Genomic DNA, 26,002 nt, shown 5'->3' with positions numbered 1-26,002 from the left:
GGGGGGTAAAGTTTGCACTGAACCCATCTGCCAGGATGTTGGCAATATCAGTTGGTTTTGTAATTTCCATGCCGTTGTGCTCTAACTCAGAGCAGATCTGAGTGTTGCCATTGAGATTCTTGGCAGAGCTATAGAATGCTTTGTGGTTGTCCCTAGAATCAGTGGCGATTTTGTTTTCGTAGCTAGCTTTCGAGGATCTTATAAGGGATCTCAGCTTCTTACTGAGGCTGACCAGGGAGCTCCTGCACACATGGGATATTACTCTCTTTTGCAACAGTTTCTTCCTTCTGTTGTACAGTTTGTTTATGGCAAGGGACCACCAGATTGGCTTCCTTTTTTTGGAGGATAGCGTCTTGGTTCTGTTTGGGATAGCACAATCCATGCACTCATGTAAGTGCTTATAGAGTGCATTTGTGAAGGATTCAGCAGTCGTAACTGTATTGTCCATCTGCATGGGTGACATGAAGTTCGCCACTTCTGTCTTAAGAAGCATGAAGTTGGCTTTGGAGAAATTTTTTATCCAGGTTTCCTTAATGGGGGATGGGGGGCGGGATGTGGATATCTAGGGTGATTAGCTTATGGTTGGATCTGACCAACGAGGAGTTCACTGCAGGTGTGTAACACCAGTCATGTTGGTAATGACTAGGTCTAGGATATTGCTGCCCCAGGTGGGGGTGTGGATAAGTTGATCCAGGGCATTGGAATTTATGAATTCCAGGAAGCGTTGAGCAAAGGAGTTGGTACATGAGTTGTTTTCCCAATTAATAGTGGGGTAGTTGAAATCGCCTATTATTAGGATGTTTGGTTGAACCCTAATAGTTTCCAGTATATCAAGAAATGAGGAGTGGGAATCCTGGGGCATGGTGGGGGATCTGTAGCAAGCTACAATTTGGATTTCAGTTTTGCCCAGAGTTAATTGCACTTGGATAACCTCAGATGCATTATGCTGAGCAACTACCCTGGAGGTGTGGATATCCTTAATGAATATGGACACCCCTCTGCCTTTGGTGTTCCGGTCCAGGTTAGGTGGCCGAAAAGTGTGGTATGAGTTATAGCCTGGTAATGCAGGGGTGCTCTCTGGAGCCTTGAACCAGGTCTCAGTCACTGCACAGATGTCAATGTTCTCCATTTTAAGGAGTGCCTCAAGGGAGTGCATTTTGAGATTTAGACTTCTAGCATTGAGTAGCATTACCCTCAGTTTTGCTTGCCTTTTCCTTTTACGGTGGTGAATTTGTCATTTGAACCTTGCCTAAAAAAGGCACTATAGGAGCGGCAAGAGTCTTAGCCAGTATCTGGAATTCCAGGGGTGATAGGTGCAGGCCCTCTCTGGCAAAGCATCATGGTCTGTCGACCATGTCGTCCCAGGCAGACAGATACTGGATCCCCTTAGAATGAAACCAGAAGCTTAGCCAATTGTTGAAGTCAATCATTTTGTCCTTGCACTGCGGTATCATTCTGGGCGATGGCAGGGTGCTACTCAGGGCTAGGGTCATACCTGCCTGGGCTACAAGATTGGAGAGCTCTTCTATGTCTATTTTCATGTAGTCCAGGGAGGTACATCTCAGGTCATTCACACCAACATGGACAATGACAGAGTCATATGTGTACTTGTTGTGGAGTGACCTGAGTGCGTGGGTTATGTGGTGGATCCTGGCACCCGACAGGCAGGTGACAGTAACCTTCTCCTTGTTTAGCCTGGAGCATCAGTGTGCCTGACTATAGAGTCACCTATGACTACTGTGGTGGATACGTTGTTTGCCTAATGGGCTGTGGTTGAGTGGCACACTGAGTCTGTGGGCTATGTGTCATTTGGGTTGTGTTAGGAGGTGGACGTTGCTTGCGTTTCTGCTTTGGAGGTCTCTGTTGCTTGAGCAGATTATTATTAGAGCCTCCGCAAATGTTTTTGTGTTTCTTTGTGTGGATTTTGGTGGTGTAGGTTTAGTGGAACTATGTGATGAGTATGGTGAGATGCAAGTGTTTACCTTCTCCTCTTGACTGTCAAGTTCAGTTTTGGCTGGAGAGAGCTTTACCTCCAGTTTGGCTAGATAAGTGCAGCTCTTACAGGTTGTAGTGTTGGGTGGTAGGAGGAGAGAGTTGTCTGTCTACATAAGGCAGTTGCTACATTGCCCCAAGATGCCCAGATTCATCAGATAGACAGGAGAGAACACTGGGAACTGACCCTTGGACATGCTTGAATAAAAAACTATTTTCCTTTAGACAAGTGAGGAAAGTGAGTGCAAGAGTTGTTTTTCTCTAAGCAAGTAAGGAAAGTAAGTACAAAAACTGGTTTCCTGTATACCCCGGGGATCACTTCTGTGTCTCTGCTCATCAGTGGCACAGGAAAATAAATTTCTTGGGTGGCGTAAGCCAGGGAACCTTGTTGGCTAGACTTGCGTAGGCCCTTAGGCCGATAGCCTAGTACCTACCTATGAGGAAGGTTGAGCACTGTAGTAATTTGTAGATTATTTAGTGCTTACAATGAGTTCTGAGCAAGTGCTGAGCATAAATAAGCAAATTCAAGTGCTAAAACTAAGAATCTATCTGAACTAGACTAGCAAAAGCTCACGACCAGAGAAATCACCAGGACCTGGATACTGTTGATTTAATATGACAAATCTTTTATTTCACGAATAACATCCACAAATAACATCCACAGTAAAACACTGATATGCAAACAACCATATAGTCAAGCGCTTTCGCCCTTGCATATCAGTGTTTTACTGTGGATGTTATTCGTGGATGTTATTTGTGAAATAAAAGATTTGTCATATTAAATCAACAGTATCCAGGTCCTGGTGATTTCTCCGGTCGTGAGCTTTTGCTTTTTGGTGATACCTGTTGTGGATTCTACTGATTTTGTTCTGAACTAGACTAGTTACAGGAAAGAAACAAATGCAAATGTGGGCTTTTAAATCAGAAAGTTGAAAGAGATAGAAAAATTGCCCAAACAGCCAATAACTACAATTTCTTCACCAGTTTTCTGCATTATTCCCTATCAAAAAACATCTCTTCTACTTTTTCTTTGTCTTTGATGTAAATATCATTGTAAGAAACCATCCTTACCGATCTTATAAATTGGACTTTAACCAGTCTCTCTGAAGGAAATAGGGTGAAAACTTTGAAAGTGAGAACACTCATTACTAAAATTGGGTGTCCTATAAATGTGGGATGAAAATACACTGTTCATTTTAGTAATTAATGTGTCAAGATGATTCATTTCACTAATAGCAAATTCATATGTAAACTTAAGGAAATTCGTAGTGTTTGAAAGTATCATCCAAAAAACATAAATATGGACCACAGTATTTGGAAGAAGTGAGAAGAATACAAATGCTTCCTTTCTCAACTCAATATTACTAAATTTAGAAAAACAAGGACACATACTGTGCCCATAGCAACTCCTCTTTCCTGCCGATAAGTTCCCCTTCAAACATGAAGTTGTTTTCAAGAATATTATACATAAATTCAATAATTAGACTTATTTCATTACTAGAAATGAAATTACAAGTAGGAAGAGCATCATGATTTAAGTATCTTTGCTTTTTTTTTCACTGGAAATAGCTTCTGTAGCTTACTTTGAACTAGCCTGAACTGTTTTTTAACTGATTGCTGCATTTATTTTAAAATCTGCACTTAAAGTTACATTTAATCGAATTTGATCGAAAGTTTGCTTGTTTGTTTGTTTAATTTAACTGTGGAGGCTGCCCACTAAAGTGTGCTAGCCTGTGTAACTAATTTATCACTGTCTCTGCATTTTCTGTGTGTTTCTACCAAAAAAACAAAAAAAGAATCCTTGTTTTCCCGCCTTCCTCGACTAGCTTAGACCAGTTTACAGGCATTGCTGTATTCTGGGCTGTGGTGTAGTTCCTGTGTTGTCCATTACCTTACTTGGATAGAAGGAAGTTTCTTTGCTCACCAGTGGGAGTGGGGAGCCTTGAGCAGCCTACCTGTCCTTGGGGGAAGTGACCTCAGCACAAGAAGCTGTAGTAATTGGTTGTTTAGGACCATTCCTAGCTCTTTTGTAGTTCACTGTTTAAAATCCGCCTCTGGGTGTTTTTTTCTGGCTATACTGCTCAGACAAGCTCCACGTGGGTTTACAGAGTGGTCCTAGCAGCAAGGAACTTGAAAAAGTGACTACCTTCTGGATTTAAGTATCTTTGCTTTTTTTTCACTGGAAATAGCTTCTGTAGCTTACTTTGAACTAGCCACAACTGTTTTTTAACTGATTGCTGCATTTATTTTAAAATCTGCACTTAAAGTTACATTTAGTCGAATTTGATCGAAAGTTTGCTTGTTTGTTTGTTTAATTTAACTGTGGAGGCTGCCCACTAAAGTGTGCTAGCCTGTGTAACTAATTTATCACTGTCTCTGCATTTTCTGTGTGTTTCTACCAAAAAATCAAAAAGGAATCCTTGTTTTCCCGCCTTCCTCGACTAGCTTAGACCAGTTTACAGGCATTGCTGTATTCTGGGCTGTGGTGTAGTTCCTGTGTTGTCCATTACCTTACTTGGATAGAAGGAAGTTTCTTTGCTCACCAGTGGGAGTGGGGTGCCTTGAGCAGCCTACCTGTCCTTGGGGGAAGTGACCTCAGCACAAGAAGCTGTAGTAATTGGTTGTTTGGGACCATTCCTAGCTCTTTTGTAGTTCACTGTTTAAAATCCGCGTTTGCATGGCTTTCTTGTGATGCACCGTTAAACAAGGTTAAACTTTTCTGGCTCCAAGTCTGCTCTTCAAATTTTCCCTTAAGGAAGCTCTACTCTTAGTATAACCAGAATACTCACTGTATTATAAGCCTAGCACTTGTTCTCAATACTTCTCTACTAAGTAAGCACTTTCGTACTGAGTAAAGCACTACATCTACTTACCACCCCTGTGAATACCCACTTCCCTTAAAGGTATACCACTCCCTTATACTGTTCTAGCATGTCGAGTGGTAGATTACTGGCATCGTCTCCAGTTCAGCTGGTCAATCTCGGCATCTTGAGACAATGCTACAATTGTCTTATGTACACAGACAACCCTCTCCTCCTCCCAACAAACACAATTACATATGAGAGATGCAACTATATAGCCAAACTGGAGGCTGAACTCTCTCAACTCAGGGCTGGCATGACCAGACAGGAGGAGATGGCAATCACACACACAACAATCCCAGTCCCACATAGACCTACCACAACTGCAAACCAAACACATAAAAACACAAAGACATACTCGGAGACTCTAATAAAAAACTTACCAAAACAACAGAGGCTCCCAAAGCAGACATCCAAAAATCCACCACCTCAAAACAAAACACATGCAACACATACTTCAATAAATCAGTGTGTCAACCAATCAGCCCTTAAGGCCAAACACCTTGCCTGATACACTAGTAATAGGTGACTCCATAGTCAGACACACTGATGTCCCACTGACCAGGCTGAACAAGGAGAAGGTGACTGTGAGCTGTCTATCGGGAGCTAGGATCCGCCACATAACACACGCACTCAGGTCACTCCAAAGCAAGTACAAATATGACTCCGTCATTGTCCATGCTGGTGTGAATGACCTGAGACGTACCTCCCTGGGCTACATGAAAAGAGACATAGAGGAGCTCTCCGATTATGTAGCCCAGGCTGGTATGACCCTGACCCTGAGCAGCATCTTGCCCTCACCAAGAATGATACCACAATACAAAGACAAGATGATCAGCTTTAACAATTGGCTCAAGTACTGGTGTCATTCTAAGGGGATCCCATGTCTGTCTGCCTGGGATGATATGTCAGACAAGCCACGCTGCTTCGCAAGGGATGGCTTACACCTGTCACCACTGGGCTTCCGGATATTGGCTAAGGCTCTTGCCACCCCCATAGTGGCTTTTTTAGGCAAGGCTCAAAAGACAAACCCACCTCCTTAGAAAACAAAAATGGAAAAAAACTAAGGGTAATGCTGCTCAACGCCAGAAGTCTAAATCTCAAGATGCAGGCACTTGATGCACTCCTCAGCATGGAGAACATCGACGTCTGTGCAGTAACTGAAACCTGGTTCAAGGCTCCTGAGAGCACCCCAGCACTACCAGGCTATACCTCGTATCATGCTTTTCGCCCCAAAACCGGGCGAACCACAAAGGAGGGGAGTGTCCATATTCATAAAGGACACCCACACCTCCAGGTTAGTAGCAACACATGAAGCATCAGAGACCATACAGGTACAACTAACCATAGGCAAAACTGCTGTACAACTGGTAGCATGTTACAGACCACCCTCCCAATCTCAAGAACCCCACTCAGCCTTCCTGAAGACATTGGAGGATATGAATGTATCACAAAATACCATCATACTGGGAGACTTCAACTACCCAAACATAGATTGGGTACATTATTCTAGCCCTAATACCCTAGCCCAAAGGTTCCTGGAATTCAGAAATTCAAATGCACTGGAACAACTAGTCACCTCTCCCACTAGGGGAGATAATATGCTAGACCTGATCATCACAAACATGTGGACAAAATGCTCCACACCAGAAGTATACCCCTCACTAGTGAGATCTGACCACAAACTAATCACCCTGGATATACATATCCCACCTCCACCCCCAGCACAAAAGACCACAGTGAAAAACTTCTCAAAAGCAGACTTCACTCTTCTTAAGACTGAGATGTTATCCTTTAAGCCCACTGTGCCAGTGGATACCACATCCCACAATGCCGAATCCTTCACAAATGCTTTCTGTGGACATCTCCAAGAATGCATGGATCATGCAATCCCAAACAAATCCAAGTCCCTCTCCACCAAATGTAAGCGTCCTGTCTGGTGGACCTCAGCCATAAACAAATTGTATAACAAAAGAAGGAAGCTACTGCACGTCAGAGCGAAATCCCATGAAGGGAAGACATCTCTGATCAACATTAGCAGAAAACTACGTTCTCTCATAAAAACATCCAAGGCAAACTTTGAGAGAAAAATCACTAAGGACACTAAAGATAACCACAAAGCCTTCTTCAGCTATGTTAGAAACCTGGACGGAAACCCTCAGATATGCTCAGAGTGGGTTCACACCAACAAAAAATACACTGAACCCACAGATATTGCTAACATTCTGGCTGATAGGTTCAGTGCAAATTTTTCGCCTCCTTCACCCCCAAAAGAAGAAATACTTATCCCAGCTGAATGTAATCTCCCTGTCATCTCAGATGTCCAAGTGAGAACCGCCCTAAACAAAGCAAAAAACACAGCATCAATGGGACCTGATGGTATCCCGGGGTGCGTGTTACGTGAACTCCAAGGGGAGCTAAACCCACACATAAAAATGCTATTTAACCTTAGCCTTACTTTGGGATATGTACCTGAACACTGGTGTACAGCAACAGTAGTCCCAATCCACAAGGGGGGTGCCTCTACAGACCCTGGAAACTACCGCCCCATAAGCTTGACTAGCCTGGTCTGCAAAGCTATGGAAAGAATCATTATGGAACTCATAAACAGAGACATAGGGGACCTACAGACACTTGACCCCACCCAGTTCGGCTTTGTAAAGGGCAGATCCTGCCTTTTAAACCTGGTTGACTTTTTCGAAACAGTCACTAGAGCCATTGATGAGGGCAAAGCAGTCCATACAGCATACCTGGACTTGGCTAAGGCCTTCGACACAATACCCCACTCAGGCATCATAGATAAGCTAAACAGCTTAAAAGTAAACCCTTATGTCACTAGATGGGTTGCAAACTGGCTAAAGGACAGAACCCATAAAGTTAAAATCGCTGGAGCAATGTCAGACTCAAAGCCAGTCACAAGTGGTGTCCCACAGGGATCTGTCCTGGGACCCCTCTTGTTCGGCATTTATTTCTCAGATGTTAAAGCAAACATGGGAGGGCTGTGGCTGACAAAGTTCGCAGATGACTGCAAACTAGGTGCCATAGTCGATACACCAGCAGATACACACATCCTACAAAAAGGCCTCAGTGAAACGGACAACTGGTGCCGTAGTCACGGCCTTAAACTAAATGCCAAAAAATGTATAGTTATCCCTTTTGGAAAAAACAAAGTACCCACAAATTATCACATAGACAGCAACCCACTGAGTATGGAAAAAGTAATCAGAGACCTAGGGACCCAAGTAGACAGCGACCTCTCATTTGACACCCACGTTGCCAAAGTGGTTAGAAAAACATTCTACCTTGCACATCTCATCATGAAGGGTTTCACATCCAGATCCAAGGATGTCATTGTACCCCTATATTCCTCCCTCATCAGACCCATGATTGAGTACAATGCCCCATTTGGTATGTACCTCACCTGGCACTTGCAACAGCTGGAGAGACCACAAAAGTACCTCACCAAAAGGATCAAGGGTCTCCAACATATGTCTTATTCTGCCAGACTAAAGAAACTTCAGCTCTATTCAGTAGCATACCGCCTGCTCAGAGGTGATCTCTGCCTGACATACAAGGCCATGTCCAATCAGGATCTGATGGACATGCTCCACCTCAAAAAATCTAAATCCATCAGGACCACAAGAGCTAAAGACTTAAACCTCGGCACAAGTATGAATAGGACATGCTGGAGGGATAGATTCATAACCCAGAGGCTTCCCATGCTTTGGAACAGGATCCCAGTTCGTATTAGGCAGAGCCCCTCACAGAATCTCTTCAAGAGAAATCTTGATGAGTGGATGGGAGATCGTAGGTTTACCCCAGGGGTCACATCTATGTCACTGCTAGACAGAGGCACAGTAAACTAATTCTATTATATAAGGGGACCTTCACTGTGTCACTACTAGACAGAGGCACAGTATTCTAGATTTTATCTGTACATGTTTGTACCATTTCATGGGGTGGCAAAAGCCACATCACTATGGCTAGGCTTACAAATGCCCCAGGGCAGATAGCCTAGTACTATACTATGAAACTATGAAATGAATCAATACCCTGTTCCTTAGGGATACAAGTAAATAGATCTACAACATCCCCAGTCAGAAATCCAATATTTTTTTGCCATAACTTACTGTCAGTTCTTCCAAGAAAATCCCAAGAAACTTTCTATATGTGTGAAATTGTACCACATAACAGATTAAGCATCCTATAAATGTAAACAACCAAGAGATAGGTCTTGGAGCCCTGGGCAGCTACAGTGGGCCTAAAAGAGGGTTCAAGAACATTTTTATTAATTTTTAGAGAATGGGCTTACTGTACATCAGTATCCTGATTGGAGAACGAGCATTCTTCAGCAGGGTATTAATGTACAAGTAATGCCAAGTGAAAAACAAGTCTGCCACTTCATGGCAGCTTATCAAGCCTCCGTGGACTGAGAAAAACGGAACATCTGCCATTACTTTATGCTCGCTAAACAGCACTTCTGCTGTTTAGCGAGTGTAAAATAAAAGTAAAAAGCGTGTATGTGTTTGTGTGCAAAAGTGTATTTGAGTGTGAGACTCAGTTAAGGTGCTGTTTTACACTTGCTAAGCAGCGCTTCTGCTGTTTAGCGAGTGTAAAATAAAAAGCGTGTCTGTTTGTGTGAGAGAGAGTGTGCATGCGTGTATGAAAGTAAGAGAGTGAGATGATCGTGTGTGTGTGTGTGTGTGTGTGTGTGTGCGTGTGTGTGTGTATGTGTATGTTTGTTGCTGTCTGCTTATGTTAGTGAATGTGTGCATGAAAGCAAGAGTGACTGTGTGTGTGTGAGCGAGAGAGAGACTGAGGGAGAGTGAGTGATATTGTGTGAGTGAATGGTGTGTATGAAGGTTGTGTATGAGAGAATGGGTTGTCTGTAAAATTGTTGTTTTACTTGTTTCTTTTTTAACAACTATATTATTTTTTTATATATATTTGATGTAAAGTGCTTCCTCCAACACCATTAACGTACTACAGAAAGTTTGAAACATTAGGCAGAGGAACTTTTTTACATCAAAAACTTTGCAGACCTGTGATAGTAATCTCCCTGTTCCACTCATTATCGAATAGCATGAATAATAAACAAGTGATAATCCACTCCCTATATGTTGCTCATCCTTGCAAAGCAGTTACATATAATACTGCCTGTATTTTCTTGTGAACTAACTCAGCTTACAGCAGTAAAACAGAAATATGAATTGGATAGTAAAGGCTGCTTAGTATTAACTTATTAATATACAAATGGTAAATAACCTTTGAACAAAATGCACTAATTGAAAGTCAGTCATTGAGATATAGACTGCTCCATTAATAGCCAGGCTTGTTTGGCTACCATCCTAAATCTAAACACTCTCCAAGAAAGTGAAGTTGAGACAACAAATCATCATTGCCTAAGTTACAAGTCAGGAGTAAAGTCAGAATGAGGCAGCTGTAGCACCTTTGTGTGCTGCATTCTGCATAACCATTAGCCTCCTTTTAAACCAGGGGTGGGCAAACTTTTTGATTCGTGGGCCACATTGAGTTCTAACATTTGACAAAGGGGCCGGAACAGGAGCAGATAGATGGCATGCTTTGAAAACATCACCTCATTGGGGGAAAAATACACATCTTGGGATATGGAGAAAACATGTGCTTTAATTTCCAATGAAAATGAAGAAAAGCATTACAATAAAATCTCTGACTTCGAAATGAGTCTTTAAACACTGAAAATCAAATAAATGACCATTTTATTTTAAAGCACTGAAAGTTCTGTTATCCTTCAGGATATCACCATCACTCTCCTCCTGACTGTCTTTTTTCAAAAACGGTAGGAGATGCAGATGTACTTGTCCTGTTCCTTTTATTCAGTTTGTTTCCCTGGTGCCAAAGTCAACAACGACCAGTGCAAGGACGAAACAGTTGCAGCAAGTCAGTCTGTGAAGCGTTATATTTGATCTGCGCGCACTGTTTATTTTAACAACGTGCGTATCACGGAGACACACACATTTTAATGGGAGCAGTGTTGTTGGTCTCCTTTTTTAGCGCATCAAAGTCTGTTCATCAAGTCCCATTTTTTGTTGAGAGCTTGCTAGCATAATTAGCGTGCTTTGTGGCAAAGTGACGGCTAATATTATACTCTTTAAAAACCGCCACAGTTTCTTGGCATATCAGGCAAACAGCAGATGATTGGTGTTCAGTGAAAAAATATTTAGTTGTCCACTCCTTATTGAACACTCGACATTCTCTGTCCACTTTCCTTTTCTTGGGTCCGCTCATCTTCATAGAGGGGCGGTGGGTCAAAGGGTAAAGTGCAAACGTGGAGTAATAGGCCTACGCTTCACCTCAACAAAGCCAATATATCTAGAGTGCACCATCTAGTGAGGAAACATCAGAATTGCAGGGGAAATAAAACATTAACAAGGTTAATTTATTAAATTTTTTCAAGTTTGGCGGGCCGAATCAAAACGTTTAACGGGCCGCATGTGGCCCCCGGGCCGTAGTTTGCCCATGCCTGTTTTAAACAAATGCATAATCTCCAGTGTTTTGCTTCTCCTCAGGCTTGATGGACAATTCATATTAAGCTGTGATCTGTTCAGTGCTGTAGTCGTTTCTTTATGGTCAGGACCAAAGGCTTGTTGTTGGAGCTTAGCTTCAACTTCCTCATACCACAAAGGATACCAGGCCCACTGTGAGAATCACTCTCAATGTGGCAGGGTAGAGAAATCTTTATTTCCATCTGTTGGATCTGCAAAATTTAATGGCTGGACAAAAAGTTGCCCATCTCAGTTTAGTTTCCACTAAGAAATCATGATCTGCAAAAAACTCTGCAATTGCCAGTAATTACTTGCTTACCAGCAGACTGTAATTTTCACTAAATTTTCTTCTTGAGATCATATAATTCTAGCCTAACTAGGACAGGTTTTGGCATTTTTTGCCATAAGTGTTGCCATAAATACAGCATGTGTGCATGTTCCATATTAGGTCCTATAGTGACACAGAAATCTATTAAACCAACATTTCATTAATAACACTTCCACAGTTGGCTCCTTCAAATTGTTCTTGCGTACTCCAGTCACTTAGCTGTTCTTTTGTCTCCTATGATCTATCATTTCTACCAGATAATCCTGTGCAAGTTCCAGTATTGCCTCTGCATCAGCTGTTTTTTTTTTAGTTCATTTAAGTCCATCTGCTGGCTGGATAGTTGGTCCGAGTGTGAGGTAACCCCAATTTCCAAATCATAAAAGCAAGAGTTGGGCCTCTCAATGAATTCAGACAGCATAGATGAAAATTTTTAAAGTACCAACAAGCCTTTCAAATTTCTCATCATCTTTGTCCATAATTTCCTTCTCTTTGGTTGGATAAGGTAAATATTTGGCACCCAATGCCTGACATAGAGTCAGACTGGTGTCCAGACTGCCATCTAAGTTTTTTGTGATCATACAGGAGAACCAACAAAATCTGTGGATCATGAGCCTTACAGAGATGACCATAAGGTACTATATGATGGTGCAGCTACATTTTATTAATTTGTTTCTGGAGAAGGAGACAGACTAACCATAAAATGTCTCTCTCTGCAGGAAATGGAAGTTGATAATTACTTACTTTGTGTTATGCATATACCTGCATTACAATAAGCTACATTGAAGCGTATAATTACAAAGATGATAAATAAACTGTTTTATCATATAAAAGAGTGCCACATTTTCGAAATGTATTAGCTGAGCTATTGTGATGCATAGTGATTTTTTTAATTTTAGATAATAGAAAATTCCCAAAACAAAAAATGAATGGAGCTTATATATGTTATCAGATTTCTTACACTGTCTCACAGACACATGATTACATTATACAGTATGACATATTGCATACTCAGGTATTTAAAATTTATTTTAATTATTGAATTTCCTTTCAAAATTCTTCAGATCTTTAATATTTGTTAATACTAATAATAATAATTTTTACATGGGTTTAAGTAGCTTATATAAAGTAAAATGACAGCTACAAGAAGTGTTAATATTTTGTGAACAAACTTTTTTTTTACAAAAGCATACATTGCTTACATATATTTTTCATTTATTTGTAATTATTCTTGTTCAGTAGGAACATTCAATATTAATGCTTTTTAAAAATCAGTCTAGAAAAAAATAAATGAGACATGCATCTCATCAAAGAATAGATTAAATCCCATATTCCTTATATATAAATTAAGCAGAATTGGAACTATTAATTGATGATGTGAAAATATTAATTTATATATATATATATATATCAGGGGTGGGCAAACTTTTTGATTCGTGGGCCACATTGAGTTCTAACATTTGACAAAGGGGCCGGAACAGGAGCAGATAGATGGCATGCTTTGAAAACATCACCTCATTCGGGGAAAAATGCACATCTTGGGATATGGAGAAAACATGTGCTTTAATTTCCAATGAAAATGAAGAAAAGCATTACAATAAAATCTCTGACTTCGAAATGAGTCTTTAAACACTGAAAATCAAATAAATGACCATTTTATTTTAAAGCACTGAAAGTTCTGTTATCCTTCAGGATATCACCATCACTCTCCTCCTGACTGTCTTTTTTCAAAACGGTAGGAGATACAGATGTACTTGTCCTGTTCCTTTTATTCAATTTGTTTCCCCGGTGCCAAAAGTCAACAACGACCAGTGCAAGGACGAAACAGTTGCAGCAAGTCAGTCTGTGAAGCGTTATATTTGATCTGCGCGCACTGTTTATTTTAACAATGTGCGTATCACGGAGACACACACATTTTAATGGGAGCAGTGTTGTTGGTCTCAGCGCATCAAAGTCTGTTCATCAAGTCCCGTTTTTTGTTGAGAGCTTGCTAGCATAATTAGAGTGCTTTGTGGCAAAGTGACGGCTAATATTATACTCTTTAAAAACCGCCACAGTTTCTTGGCATATCAGGCAAACAGCAGATGATCGGTGTTCAGTGAAAAAATATTTAGTTGTCCACTCCTTATTGAACACTCGACATTCTCTGTCCACTTTCCTTTTCTTGGGTCCGCTCATCTTCATAGAGGGGCGGTGGGTCAAAGGGTAAAGTGCAAACGTGGAGTAATAGGCCTACGCTTCACCTCAACAAAGCCAATATATCTAGTGTGCACCATCTAGTGAGGAAACATCAGAATTGCAGGGAAATAAAACATTAACAAGGTTAATTTATTAAATTTTTCAAGTTTGGCGGGCGAATCAAAAGCGTTTAACGGGCGCATGTGGCCCCTGGGCCGAGTTTGCCCATGCCTGATATATATATATATATATATATATATATATATATATATATATACACACATATATATATATATATATATATATATATATATATATATATATACATATATATATATACATATACACATATATATATATATATATATATATATATATATATACACACACACACACACACACACACACACACACACGTGTGTATATATGTGTATGTGTGCTTCTGTGCACATACTTCTGTTTTCCCCTTTCTGTTTTTGTAATAACAGGCCATACGATGAAGAACAGCTAGATACTGAGGGTTAAAAATAATAATACAATATCATATCATCATGTATAGTACATAGTTTTCCCTCATAGGCTTTCGCTTCACCTAAACCTTATATGTGCTGCTGCAAGGAAAAACAAGAACTTGCAATACAAGAAAAGATTCAGTTACTTTTATTTTTGTCTTTATGTCATGACATATGTTATACAAGTTATTTGTTTGAGAATTAACAGTATGCAAGTAGAAACAAATATATTAGGCTATCTTCATCTGCTTTGGAAATATTTAATTTCAAATAAGCTTGTACTACTAGGTAATTAGATAAAAAACAATATAACCAGTGGTGTGATTTATTTTAAACTTTTTGTTCTTTACTCCCTTCCTTTCCAGTTTTGATTTTTCTAATGTAACTACCCATAGGAACTAATTGTTTGTCCTTCCAGTTTTTATTTCTGTAATAAAATCTGAATCTCCATATTCTGTAATTTTAAGTAAGAAACTTAATGCAATCTAGTCTGTGTGTTTTTTTTTTTTTTTGCAGTAACTTTATTGACTGATATATATTTGGATAACATAGATAGGATAGTTTTGTTTACTGGATAATGTGATTGGCAATTCCTACTTATACTAGGAATCAATGGATTCTAGACTTTGATTAGTACAGAATTTAAACGTTTTTACAAATGTTTTCTAATTTGTGGTGTGTCTTCTAATTGCATATAAAGTAAGCTTAGTTTCATGTGCTTTTTATTGATATTTGTTATCTCGAAATCATTTTTGCATTTAGGTATGAAAACTCTTAACAGGTGCAATAAAGGCATCAATATTATTTCAGTAAGTGGGCTGGATCAGTGGTCAGAAAAGAGATGGCATTTTAGAAATTTTAAAACAAAAATTCAAATATTACAAGGATATAGATAATTGGCTTTAACCAACGTCAAATGTTTGCCTATTCATATTTTAAATCTCAGTGAAGAGGTGTCATATTCTTGTGGAAAAGAAGGGCTATAATAATTACAGTAAGTAGTTCATATATAAAATGACAGTAAAGGAGTGTTCTCTTTTTTCTTTGTTGTTTTGGAAGATTGTATTCTGAACAGCAACAGATTGTGGGTGATACAAATGTTGTCAGTACCCAATCTCTAGGGCAACCAAATCAGGAATTCCTCAGCCAACCAGAAAGAGTAACCTTTTAGGAGATCTTAAGTTTGGTAAGCTAATTCAAAATTTTAGGAAGTAAAACAGTCAACATTTTTATTTTATTTTTATTGTTGCAGTTCTTACGAGGGCATTATACTGTTTGTTGATTGTAAACATCCTCTCCGTTTCTCATGGGAGCAGCCTGATTGCCATGCCATCTCCTTAATTTACAGAATTAAATTGGCAGTTATTCCCCAGTAGCAGTTCCTGATTTTTAAAATGGTATTCCCAACTCCTCTCCTCAGCATAACCAGACTGCAGCTTGATTGCAACCTAACCAAGCGGAACAGGAATCCCTTTACAGTATCAGTCCAGAGTGCACACTTTATATTTCCCAGTTTACTTGTGCAGTTGTAGATAGGTGTTTTTTTGTACTAGGTGCAGCACTGAATCTGTCAGCTGCTAATCTATTTTCAGTCTGAATTCAGACAGCAGCAACTAGACAGATGTTCCATTCTCTCAGGTTCCAGAATTTAATGCTTTTTTAGATTAGAAAATTTCTACTTTCTCTTTCCTGCATTTATGTTACTCTGTTTTGTTTGCATTTGATTCTTTCTGTTTCCCTGAACATGATCATCAGAATGTTTTAAATGAGTTCCAGTCCTTTAGATTACATATGTTTTATTTACAGGAAATTCAAGAACAAATGAAATGATAATAGATTCATATCTCAGTGTGGTTACAATTTTTAGTTCTAAACATTATTTGCCACATCTGTGAGTAGTATTGCAGTTTACCAACAGACAATGTTTTTTTTTTGTTTGTTTTTTTACCAACTTGAAATTCATCCTTCCTGGCAAAGCACTCAAAACTTCCAGCACACTTTGCAGTATAGGCACTGCTGATAGCCCAGCTAGTATGACCTTGTGAATTTCTTTGTGTTGGGTATGTGTTACAGCTGCTTAACTTAGCCAATGTATTGCATTAAAATTTGAGTAATCATTGTCTTATCTGTCTGGTTTGCTATTATATATATTTATGTATATTATAGTTTTAAGTCCCTGATTTGTGGGTATGGCACAGCCGCAACTATGGGCCTGCTGTCATTTTGTGTCTGAGTTAACTATACATTCCGAGTGTATTTATTGTGCCATGTTACCTAGAATCTGAAGTATTTGAAAGCCCCCTAAACCTTACTTGCAAAGAGGCTTGACCATTTGACATTTATGGAGAACACTGAACTTTGTGTAAGTGTGTGTCCTAAATAGCAAGTAACTTAGTTACACGAGCTTACAGAGTTTGGTGTTGCACAGTGACCACAACCCCCCCCAGGCACACACACACACACACACACACACACACACACACACACACACACACACCATCTTAATTTTATCTAGATATCAAGGTAGATAGATATACAGAGAGATTGCTAGACAAGATTAAATGGACAAACAGATGATTAATTTCATTTGCAAAGGGGGAATGTTGCCCCATTAAATCTGATGCATCAACTAGTGTCGTGGCTGATGTCAAATCCATTGCATGTCGACTGGTGCCAGGTAGTCACTGCTCCTGTAATCTCTGTACCTCTTTCAGGGCAACATTTTGGCCGATGCTATGAAAAGCAAGGCCCAGTGTTTTGCATTAAAGCAGAGTATCTATGATACTATTATTTTGATGAAACCATTATGATGAAGTTTGCTAAAATGAAAGAATGTACAAAAAAGTGAAAGTAGGTCTGAGAACTTTAACATCTTTGACTTGGGCAATGGTAAAATAACTGCCTTCTTCAGCATTGCTTATGTAAATTATGTAATTTGTTTTTATTATCTTGAATAAGTTATGCACTTATACATAGTCCATTGAAATTTATTTCTGGAATTCGGGGTCTGATGTATGACCGTCACTCTGGTTCAGCCCCTACCTGTGATCTGTGTGAATGAAGTTTCATGATTTATAATAAATGGGAACTGAAAAGTAAAGTGATGGCTATCCGACATGTTAGGTGTCCTGTTTCCTTCAGTGCAGTACAGTAGTTGTAATGTAATTCACTCTTTAACACTACACCTTCTCCCTGTGAAAAGGTTAGCAGCCCTAACTCCATTAACATGTTTGGGGACGACGAGCAAGAAAGAATAGCAGCCTAAAAGTAACTTATCCTGTGATCAGTCCATTTACAGAAAAAAATCATGGTTTTTAGATGGCATGTTTGAACTGATTTTTTGAGTTTTTCTTTGTCTGTTTTAGCTGTGATGCATTAAAGATGTTGTTTTATTTGCAGATAAAATAATTTGTGTGGAACGTACTGTACTGTCCTTGCAGTGGTCTCAGCAGTATAGCATTGATGGGGTTGACTTCACTCAGATGACTGGCCCTGTCAAACTGGATGAGCTAGATTCCACAACCAACTTGAACACGCTGTGCACTGTGAAAGGTTAGATTTTTTTTTTTTTTTTAACAAATGACATATGACTCCTGTTCACTTTTTAGCCATCCTTTTCATTCATGTACTTTTATCTTCAGTCAGATGATCTTTATTGCAATGTTTGCTTGCTCTGTCTGCTGATGTCACACCCTGCTGACTTTTTGACTTTAATTCCAAGAGACTAAACTCTGTTTGAGAACAGTAAAGTTTACATGTCTGTGTCCTACTTTCTAGGTGAGACTTTTAAGCCTACAGCTCTGTTTTTTGCACCAACTCACTTAAGCTGTTCAGCAAAATGATTTGGGTTTTTCATGTTGAGATACAAAATGTTACATGAAAGATATTAAGAGACCCTTCGTGGTATTCATATAATATTTTTGGAGTGTCATTTCCAATTACTTTCACTTGGCCTTTATGGACACTGATTATAAAGACATCCGTTAAGGAACTTGCAGAATATATTATTTTTGACTTTTTGGCCCTGCACTGAATTAAAGTTTCAGATTTGTTCTTACTGCACATTAAAACATTTTAGCTAGCTTTAATAGCTGAATATATTTGTACATAGAGACCAGCATTCTTTCACTGAGCCACACAAGCCATCTCACAGTGCTACAAAAGTAACACCCCCACACACACACACACACACCTTAGATATTTTTTTTATTCTGAGAAATGATTACTTGCTTACTTAGCTTATTGTTGGTAATCAGATCAGTACTGAACAGAGCTTTCTGCATTCACTTTCTTCTAAGTATTCAAATACTGTAGACTTGCTTACATTCTCTTGTACTAATTGTGAATGTGTCTACCAGAATGTACTCTGCAGAACACAACATTCCTATAGTGGATTTCGTAGTAATAACAGCACAATTTGCACTTGAATCTGATACAGCAGTATGTTCAATAATAAATTCACCGTTCTTAATGGAGAGATTTTCAGGTTTAAGATCTCTTAATGTATGCACATTTGTAAACATACTCTTCCTCTTTTGCTGTCTTACTCTACTTATGGTTTGTTTAAGGGCAAATCTGTTCAGTAAAGCATTAACAACACAACTTGATGTACTTCCCAGTACATCTGATACTATTTTACAAGGATCTTCAGTTGAATGCTCTGGATGTCACTGTATACTTTCACTCACTTTAAACACCTCAACTTTTAATGCATCTGGTGCATGAAAATGGCTACTACTTTTTTGTAATCTGTTATCATCAATAACTACATCCGTAATTCAACGTCCTTTACATTTATTTTTCCTTTTCCGGATGCAGCACCAATATCTCCTACTTTCTGTACTTTTCTCTAAGTAATATTGAAGGTTGTGTGTCAGGGCTGGCAACTCGGCACGTAAAAATCTACTGCCAATCATTAGTGGACCGGAGTTCCACTGTAGCGACCCCTAACCGGGAAAAGCCGAAAGACACAACAACAATGCTGATATCCATAAATGTACAGTAATTATCTTCCTTTTGGTGACATTACTGCTCCATAGATATTACCAACTATGCCAGGAATAAACTCAGCATACTCAGACTCCATTCAGTTCTGAAATTATATATTTATTTTATTTATTTATTTTCCATTTGTTTACCGGGCTAGTCCAACTGGATACATTTCCATTTTTAGCAGAGGCCCGGGGAGAAAAGCTCCACATTGAAGTTAATACAAACAAGTCATTTACATAAAGAAAGTAAGTAGTTAGTAAAATACCAACAGAAATAAGGTTTAATCTAGATTATAGTAGTTGAAAATATATATTAGGAAGGACACTTACTCTAATTTTCTTTACAGTACAAGACAGGGGAGTTATACTTTAGTAAAACATTCATGAAGAGTCTAATTAATTAAGTAAGTATAAACCATAGAGAGTTCTATATAAATTCATAACAGAGGCTAATTAACAAGGGTGATTTAGAGAATGTCTACTCAAGGAGAGTGAGTAGAGAGAGGTGAGAGAGGGTGATTCAGAGAAGAGTAATTAGTAGAATCATAAGATTAGTCAGGATTGATGCATGGGCATAGCCAGAGTGTTTTTAGATGTTGTTTGAGCTTTTGTTTAAAGAGGAAGGGTGACGTGGTAGAAGTTAGAGTGGTCGGTAGAAGATTCCAGTATTTACCTATGGTGTTGGAGAAAAGTGAGTCACCTGCTATGTTATTGGACTTGCTTAACTTCACAAGAAGTTTATTAGAGGAGCGTAAAGAATTTAGGTTAGAATAGGGAGAAATAAGGTCATAGGCTCATAGGTTCATACTAGGCTATCTGCCCTGGGGCAATTATAAGCCTAGCCCGATTCTGTATGGCTTATGCCACCCCTTGATTTGAGTATACTGTGCCCTTTTTAAGGTTTAGTTTACTGTGCCTCTGTCTAATAGTGACACGGGAGTAATCCCTGGAACAAACCTACGATCCCCCATCCACTTATCGAGATTCTTCTTGAAGAGATTCAGTGAGGTGCTCTGCCTCACATGAACTGGAATTCTATTCCAGAGCGAAGGGAGCCTCTGGGTTATGAACCTGTCCCTCCAGCAAGTTCTATTTATTTCTGTGCTGAGGTTCAAGTCCCTCGAGCGTGTGGCTCTAAGGGATTTAGATTTACTGAGGTGGAGCATGTCCATTAATTCTGGATTTGACATAGCTTTGTATGTCAGGCATAAATCGCCTTGAAGTAGGCGGTATGCAACTGAGTAGAGCTGGAGTTTTATTAACCGAGCAGCATATGGCATCTGTTTGAGACCCTTGATCCTCTTGGTGAGATACTTTTGGGGTCTTTCTAATTGCTGCAGGTGTCAGGTAAGGTACATCCCAAAAGGGGCATTGTATTCTATGATGGGCCTGATGAGGGATGAATAAAGGGGCAAGATTACCTCTCTTGATCTAGATGTGAAACCCTTCGTGATGAGGTGGGCTATGTAGAAGGTCTTTCTAACCACTTTGGCAATGTGGTTTTCAAAGGAGAGATTGCTATCAACTTGGGTCCCCAGGTCCCTAATAACTTTCTCTGTACTTAATGGGTTTCCGCCTATGTGGTAATTTGTGGGCACATTGTTTTTGCCAAAGGGTATGACTATACATTTTTGGCATTTAGCTTTAAACCATGGCGCTGGCACCAGTTATCTGTCTCTGTGAGACCTTTTTGAAGGATGTTTGTGTCAGGTGGAGAGTTGATTATGGCACCCAGTTTGCAGTCGTCTGCGAACTTGGTGAGCCATAGTCCTCCCACGTTTGCCTGCACCTCGGAAAAGTATATACCGAACAAGAGTGGTCCCAGGACAGAACCTTGTGGGACGCCACTTGTGACCGGTTTCGAGTCTGACATGGTTCCAACAGCTCTCACTCTGTGGGTTCTGTCTTTGAGCCAGTTTGCGACCCATCTTGTGACATAGGGGTTTATATTTAAGCTGGATAGCTTATCTATGATGCCCGAGTGGGGTATTGTGTCAAATGCCTTTGCAAGGTCCAGATAGGCTGTGTGGACTACCTTCCCTTCATCTATGGCTTTGGTGACTGTTTCAAAGAAGTCAACCAGGTTCAAAAGGCAGGATCTGCCCTTGACAAAGCCGAACTGGGTAGGATCTAGTGTCTGTAGGTCCCCAATGTCTTTGTTTATGAGCTCCATGATGATCCTGTCCATAGCCTTGCAGACTAAACTTGCTAGTTTCCAGGGTCCGTAGAGGCTCCACCTTTGTGGAGTGGGACCACTGTTGCTGTACGCTATTCTGTGGGCACATATCCTGTAGTGAGGCTGAGATTGTATAGCTGTTTTATTTGAGGGATTAGTTCCTCTTGTAGTTCATGTAGGATGCAACCTGGGACGCCATCTGGTCCCATGGAAGCAGTGTTTTTTGCTTTGGAGAGGGCAGCCTTCACCTGAGCATCTGAGATGTTTGGGAGGCAGCCCTCTGCGGGATAGATACTTGCTCTTTTGGGGGGAGGGTGGAGAAGTTTGCACTGAACCTGTCTGCCAGGATATTGGTGATGTCTGTGTGTTCAGTGTATTTTTTGTTGTTTAGAATCAACTCAGAACAAGTCTGGGAGTTGCATCCCAGGTTTCTAACATAACTGAAAAAAGCCTTATGATTGTCTTTGGTGTCCTGTGCAATTTTTCTCTCGAAGCTGGCCTTGGAGGATTTTATGAGGGATCGTAATTTTTTCTAGTACTTATCAGAGATGCCTTCCCTATTAGGGATTTTGCTCTATCATGTCGTAGCTTCCTCCTTCTCTTGTACAGTTTATTTATGGCAGGGGTCCACCAGACTGGACGCCTGCCTTTGGATGATTGGGTCTTGGTTTTGTTTGGGATAGCATGATCCATGCATTCCTGGAGATGTCCGTAGAATACATTTATATAGGATTCTGCAGTTTGGGCTGTAGTTTCCACTGGCCCTGGGGCCTTGAAGGATTCCACTTCGGTTTTGAGAAGTGAGAAGTTCGCTTTTGAGAAGTTTTTCACTGTGGTTTTCTGGGCTGGGGGTGGGGTCGGGATGTGGACATCCAGTGAAATTAATTTATGGTCTGATCTTACCAATGAGGGATATACTTCTGGTGTGGAGCATAGAGTCCCCATGTTGGTAATGATCAGGTCTAGTATGTTGTCCCCTCTTGTGGGAGTGGTGACTAGTTGTTCCATAGCATTTGAGTTTATAATTTCCAGGAATCTTTGGGCTAAGGTGCTGGGGCTTGAGTAGTGCTTCCAGTCAATGTTTGGGTAGTTGAAGTCACCCAATATAATGGTGTTCGGAGAGATCTTCATGTTCTCCAATGTTTTCAGGAAAGCCGAATGGGATTCCTGACTTTGAGAGGGTGGTCTGTAGGATGCTATAAACTGAAAAGCAGTCTTGCCCACTGTTAGTTGCACATGGATGGTCTCCGATACTTCGTGCAATGCCACTAATCTGGAGGTGTGGATATTCTTGATAAATATGGAAACTCCCCCTCCTTTTGTGGTTCGGTCTGGGTTTTGGGGCCGAAAAGCATGATACGAGGTATAGCCTGGTAGTGCTGGGGTGCTCTCTGGAGTCTTGAACCAGGTTTCTGTCACTGCACAGATATCGATGTTCTCCATACCGAGGAGAGCTTCGAGTGCGTGCATCTTGAGGTTAAGACTTCTGGCGTTAGGCGGCATTGCCCTTAGTTTCTTGTTCCTTGTGCTGTCTATGGGGGTGGGTTTGACTTTTGAGCCTTGCCTAAAAAAGGCACTATGGGGGTGGCAAGAGCCTTTGCCAATATCCGAAAGCCCAGTGGTGACAGGTGCAAGCCGTCCCTAGCGAAGCAACATGGCTTGTCGAGCATGTCATCCCAGGCTGACAGACACTGGATCCCCTTTGAATGACACCAAAATTTTAGCCAATTGTGAAAATCGATCATTTTGTCTTTGTACTGTGGCATCATTCTAGGTGAGGGTAAGATGCTGCTCAAGGTCTAGGTCATACCAGCCTGGGCTACATGATCAGAGAGCTCCTCTATGTCTCTTTTCATGTAGTCAAGGGAGGTACGTCTCGGGTCATTCACACCAGCATGTACAATGACTGAGTCATATTTGTATTTGCTTTGGAGTGACCTGAGTGCTTGCGTTATGTGTCGGATCCTAGCACCCGACAGGCAGCTCACCATGACCTTCTCTTTATTCAGCCTGGTGAGCGGGACGTCAGTGTGTCTGACAATAGAGTCACCTATAACAAGAGTATCAGGTGTGTTATTCAGCCTTAAGGGCTGTGGCTGCTTGGCACACTGACTTTGTGGGTTATGTGTTGTGTGTGTTTTGTTTTGAGGTAGCGTTTGCTTGGATGTCTGCTTTGGAGGTCTCTGTTGCTTAGGTAGATTTTTATTTAGAGCCTCCGAGTATGTTTTTGTGTATTTATGTGTTTGGTTCGCTGATGTAGTGGGACTATGTGATACTGGAATTGTGTTGTGTGAGGTTACCTTCTCCTCCTGACTGGTTACACCAGTTTTGAGATGAGAGAGCTCAGCCTCCAGTTTGGCTAAATAGTTGCATCTCTCACATATATTTGAACCTGTTTGGAGGAGGAGAGGGTTGTCCGTGTACATGAGACAGTTGTAACATTGCCTCAAAATTCCCAGATTCACCAGCTGGACTGGAGAGGAAACCATTGACTGACCTTTGGACATGGTAGAGTAACAGGCAAACTGAATTTAAGACGGACCAATAGAGGACAGGGTAATCGTAGAGAGTATAAGAGTAAGTAGTGCTTATGGTTTAATAGTGCTAACTTGTAGGATTACTTAATTGGACCAGTGAAGGGCCTTAGAATGAGAATATGGTGTTTAAATTGAGAGATAGAGCAGTTCTAAGGGAAAAAGTGAAGAGCAGACTTTGTGGAGCCAGGAATAGTTTAAACCCAATTAGGCGGCCCTGCCCGTTGTTGCGCTATGCTCAAAAACACGCAAAACCGCACAAAAGAGGGTTTTAGGAGAGGAAGACTCCCACAGGGGCAGGCAGGCTGCTCACTGTTTTTCACTGCCACTGATCAACAGAGAGACTTTCCTTTAGCCCAAGCAAAAAATGGCCTCACAGAAACTTACAAACAGTTCAAGAACAGTAAGCCTGTAACTGAACTTTTTTAAATCTCAGAAAAGTGGGAAAAAAGCAAGATTTTTTTTATTTTTTCAGAGATAGCAGAGGTTAACAAGTATCAACAAGTTATAACAGTGCAGTAAATGACCCCACACAAGAGTGCTAGGTCAAAGACAGATAAAATGCAAGTTTTGAGAAAAAAACGATTTTAAAAATAAGTGCAAACAGGAAATTCAGTAAACAGCTCTAGGTTGTGCTCTAAATACAGTTACTAATGCAGAAATCAAATTTAACAAGCCAGAAAATGCTCAAAATAGACGGCTATGCAGAAAAACTTAGCAAATAAATAGAGGAAAAATTCTTAAATTCTCAAAAGTGGCTCCTTTCTTCTCTCAGCATTTTCTCCTCTTGGTGGGTGCTTCACCAACAACCAACAAGCCTGAAAAGACGCCAAAACCACGAGGCAACCAGGTTTTAAGAGAGGAAGATGAAGGAGTTTTGGAATTGACCAAAAATGGCCAATAAAACTACAGTTTCAAGTCAGTAACCACTCCCACAGGGGCAGGTAGGCTGCTCAATGTTTTTCACTGCCACTGATCAACAGAGAGACTTTCCTTTAGCCCAAGCAAAAAATGGCCTCACAGAAACTTACAAACAGTTCAAGAACAGCAAGCCTGTAACTGAACTTTTTTAAATCTCAGAAAAGTGGGAAAAAGCAAGATTTTTTTTTTTTTTTCAAAGATAGCAGAGGTTAACAAGTATCAACAAGTTATAACAGTGCAGTAAATGACCCCACACAAGAGTGCTAGGCCAAAGACAGATAAAATGCAAGTTTTGAGAAAAAAACGATTTTAAAAATAAGTGCAAACAGGAAATTCAGTAAACAGCTCTAGGTTGTGCTCTAAATATAGTTACTAATGCAGAAATCAAATTTAACAAGCCAGAAAATGCTCAAAATAGGCGGCTATGCAGAAAAACTTAGCAAATAAATAGAGGAAAAATACTTAAAGTCTCAAAAGTGGCTCCTTTCTTCTCTCAGCGTTTTCTCCTCTTGGTGGGTGCTTCACCAACAGCCAACAAGCCAGAAAGTATAGGGGTATTTTTTGGTTGGTAAAATATCCTATGAACAAAGGTAAGTTGGGAGAGTAATAGTGTATTTTTTAGTTCTAGCCAGTCTAGTTGTTGTAGATTCTGACAGAGGTGAGTTCTAAATGGGTTTCCAGTGGCAAATCTAGCAATGCTATAGTATGCATTTGCTAGTTTAGTGAGGTTATTTTTCTTCAGGTTAGTGTATATGGATGAAGCGTAAAGAAGAGTAGAAATAAGATGAGAGTGAGCAAGTGTGGTTTTGGCCTGTGGAGTTAAAAAGGTTTTAATTTTATATAAGGAGCCGAGTTTTCTATTTACGGTTTTAATAGTGTTATTAATGTGATTATCAAAAGTGAGGTTATTTTCAATTATAATACCTAATAGCTTAGTGGTAGAGTCAGGGGCTATATGTGTGCCATTGTTGGAAGTAATAGAGAAGTC

At 40.2% G+C, this 26,002-nt stretch overlaps 1 protein-coding gene across 1 annotated transcript in view; it reads left to right on the top strand.

Moving 5' to 3' along the window:
* Positions 1 to 26,002, top strand: part of SPIDR (scaffold protein involved in DNA repair) — a 1,727,376-nt gene that overhangs the window by 1,506,419 nt on the left and 194,955 nt on the right. Inside the window, exon 8 of the mRNA XM_044065230.1 lies at positions 17,792 to 17,944. Within this exon, the coding sequence (XP_043921165.1) occupies positions 17,792 to 17,944 (153 nt within the window). The remainder of the gene's footprint in view (positions 1 to 17,791; positions 17,945 to 26,002) is intronic.

Source organism: Protopterus annectens, chromosome 3.part0 (assembly GCF_019279795.1).
Source record: "Protopterus annectens isolate FY-2018-M chromosome 3.part0, PAN1.0, whole genome shotgun sequence".
NCBI classification, from domain to species: domain Eukaryota; kingdom Metazoa; phylum Chordata; order Ceratodontiformes; family Protopteridae; genus Protopterus; species Protopterus annectens.
This window is presented reverse-complemented; position numbering and strand designations above follow the sequence as displayed.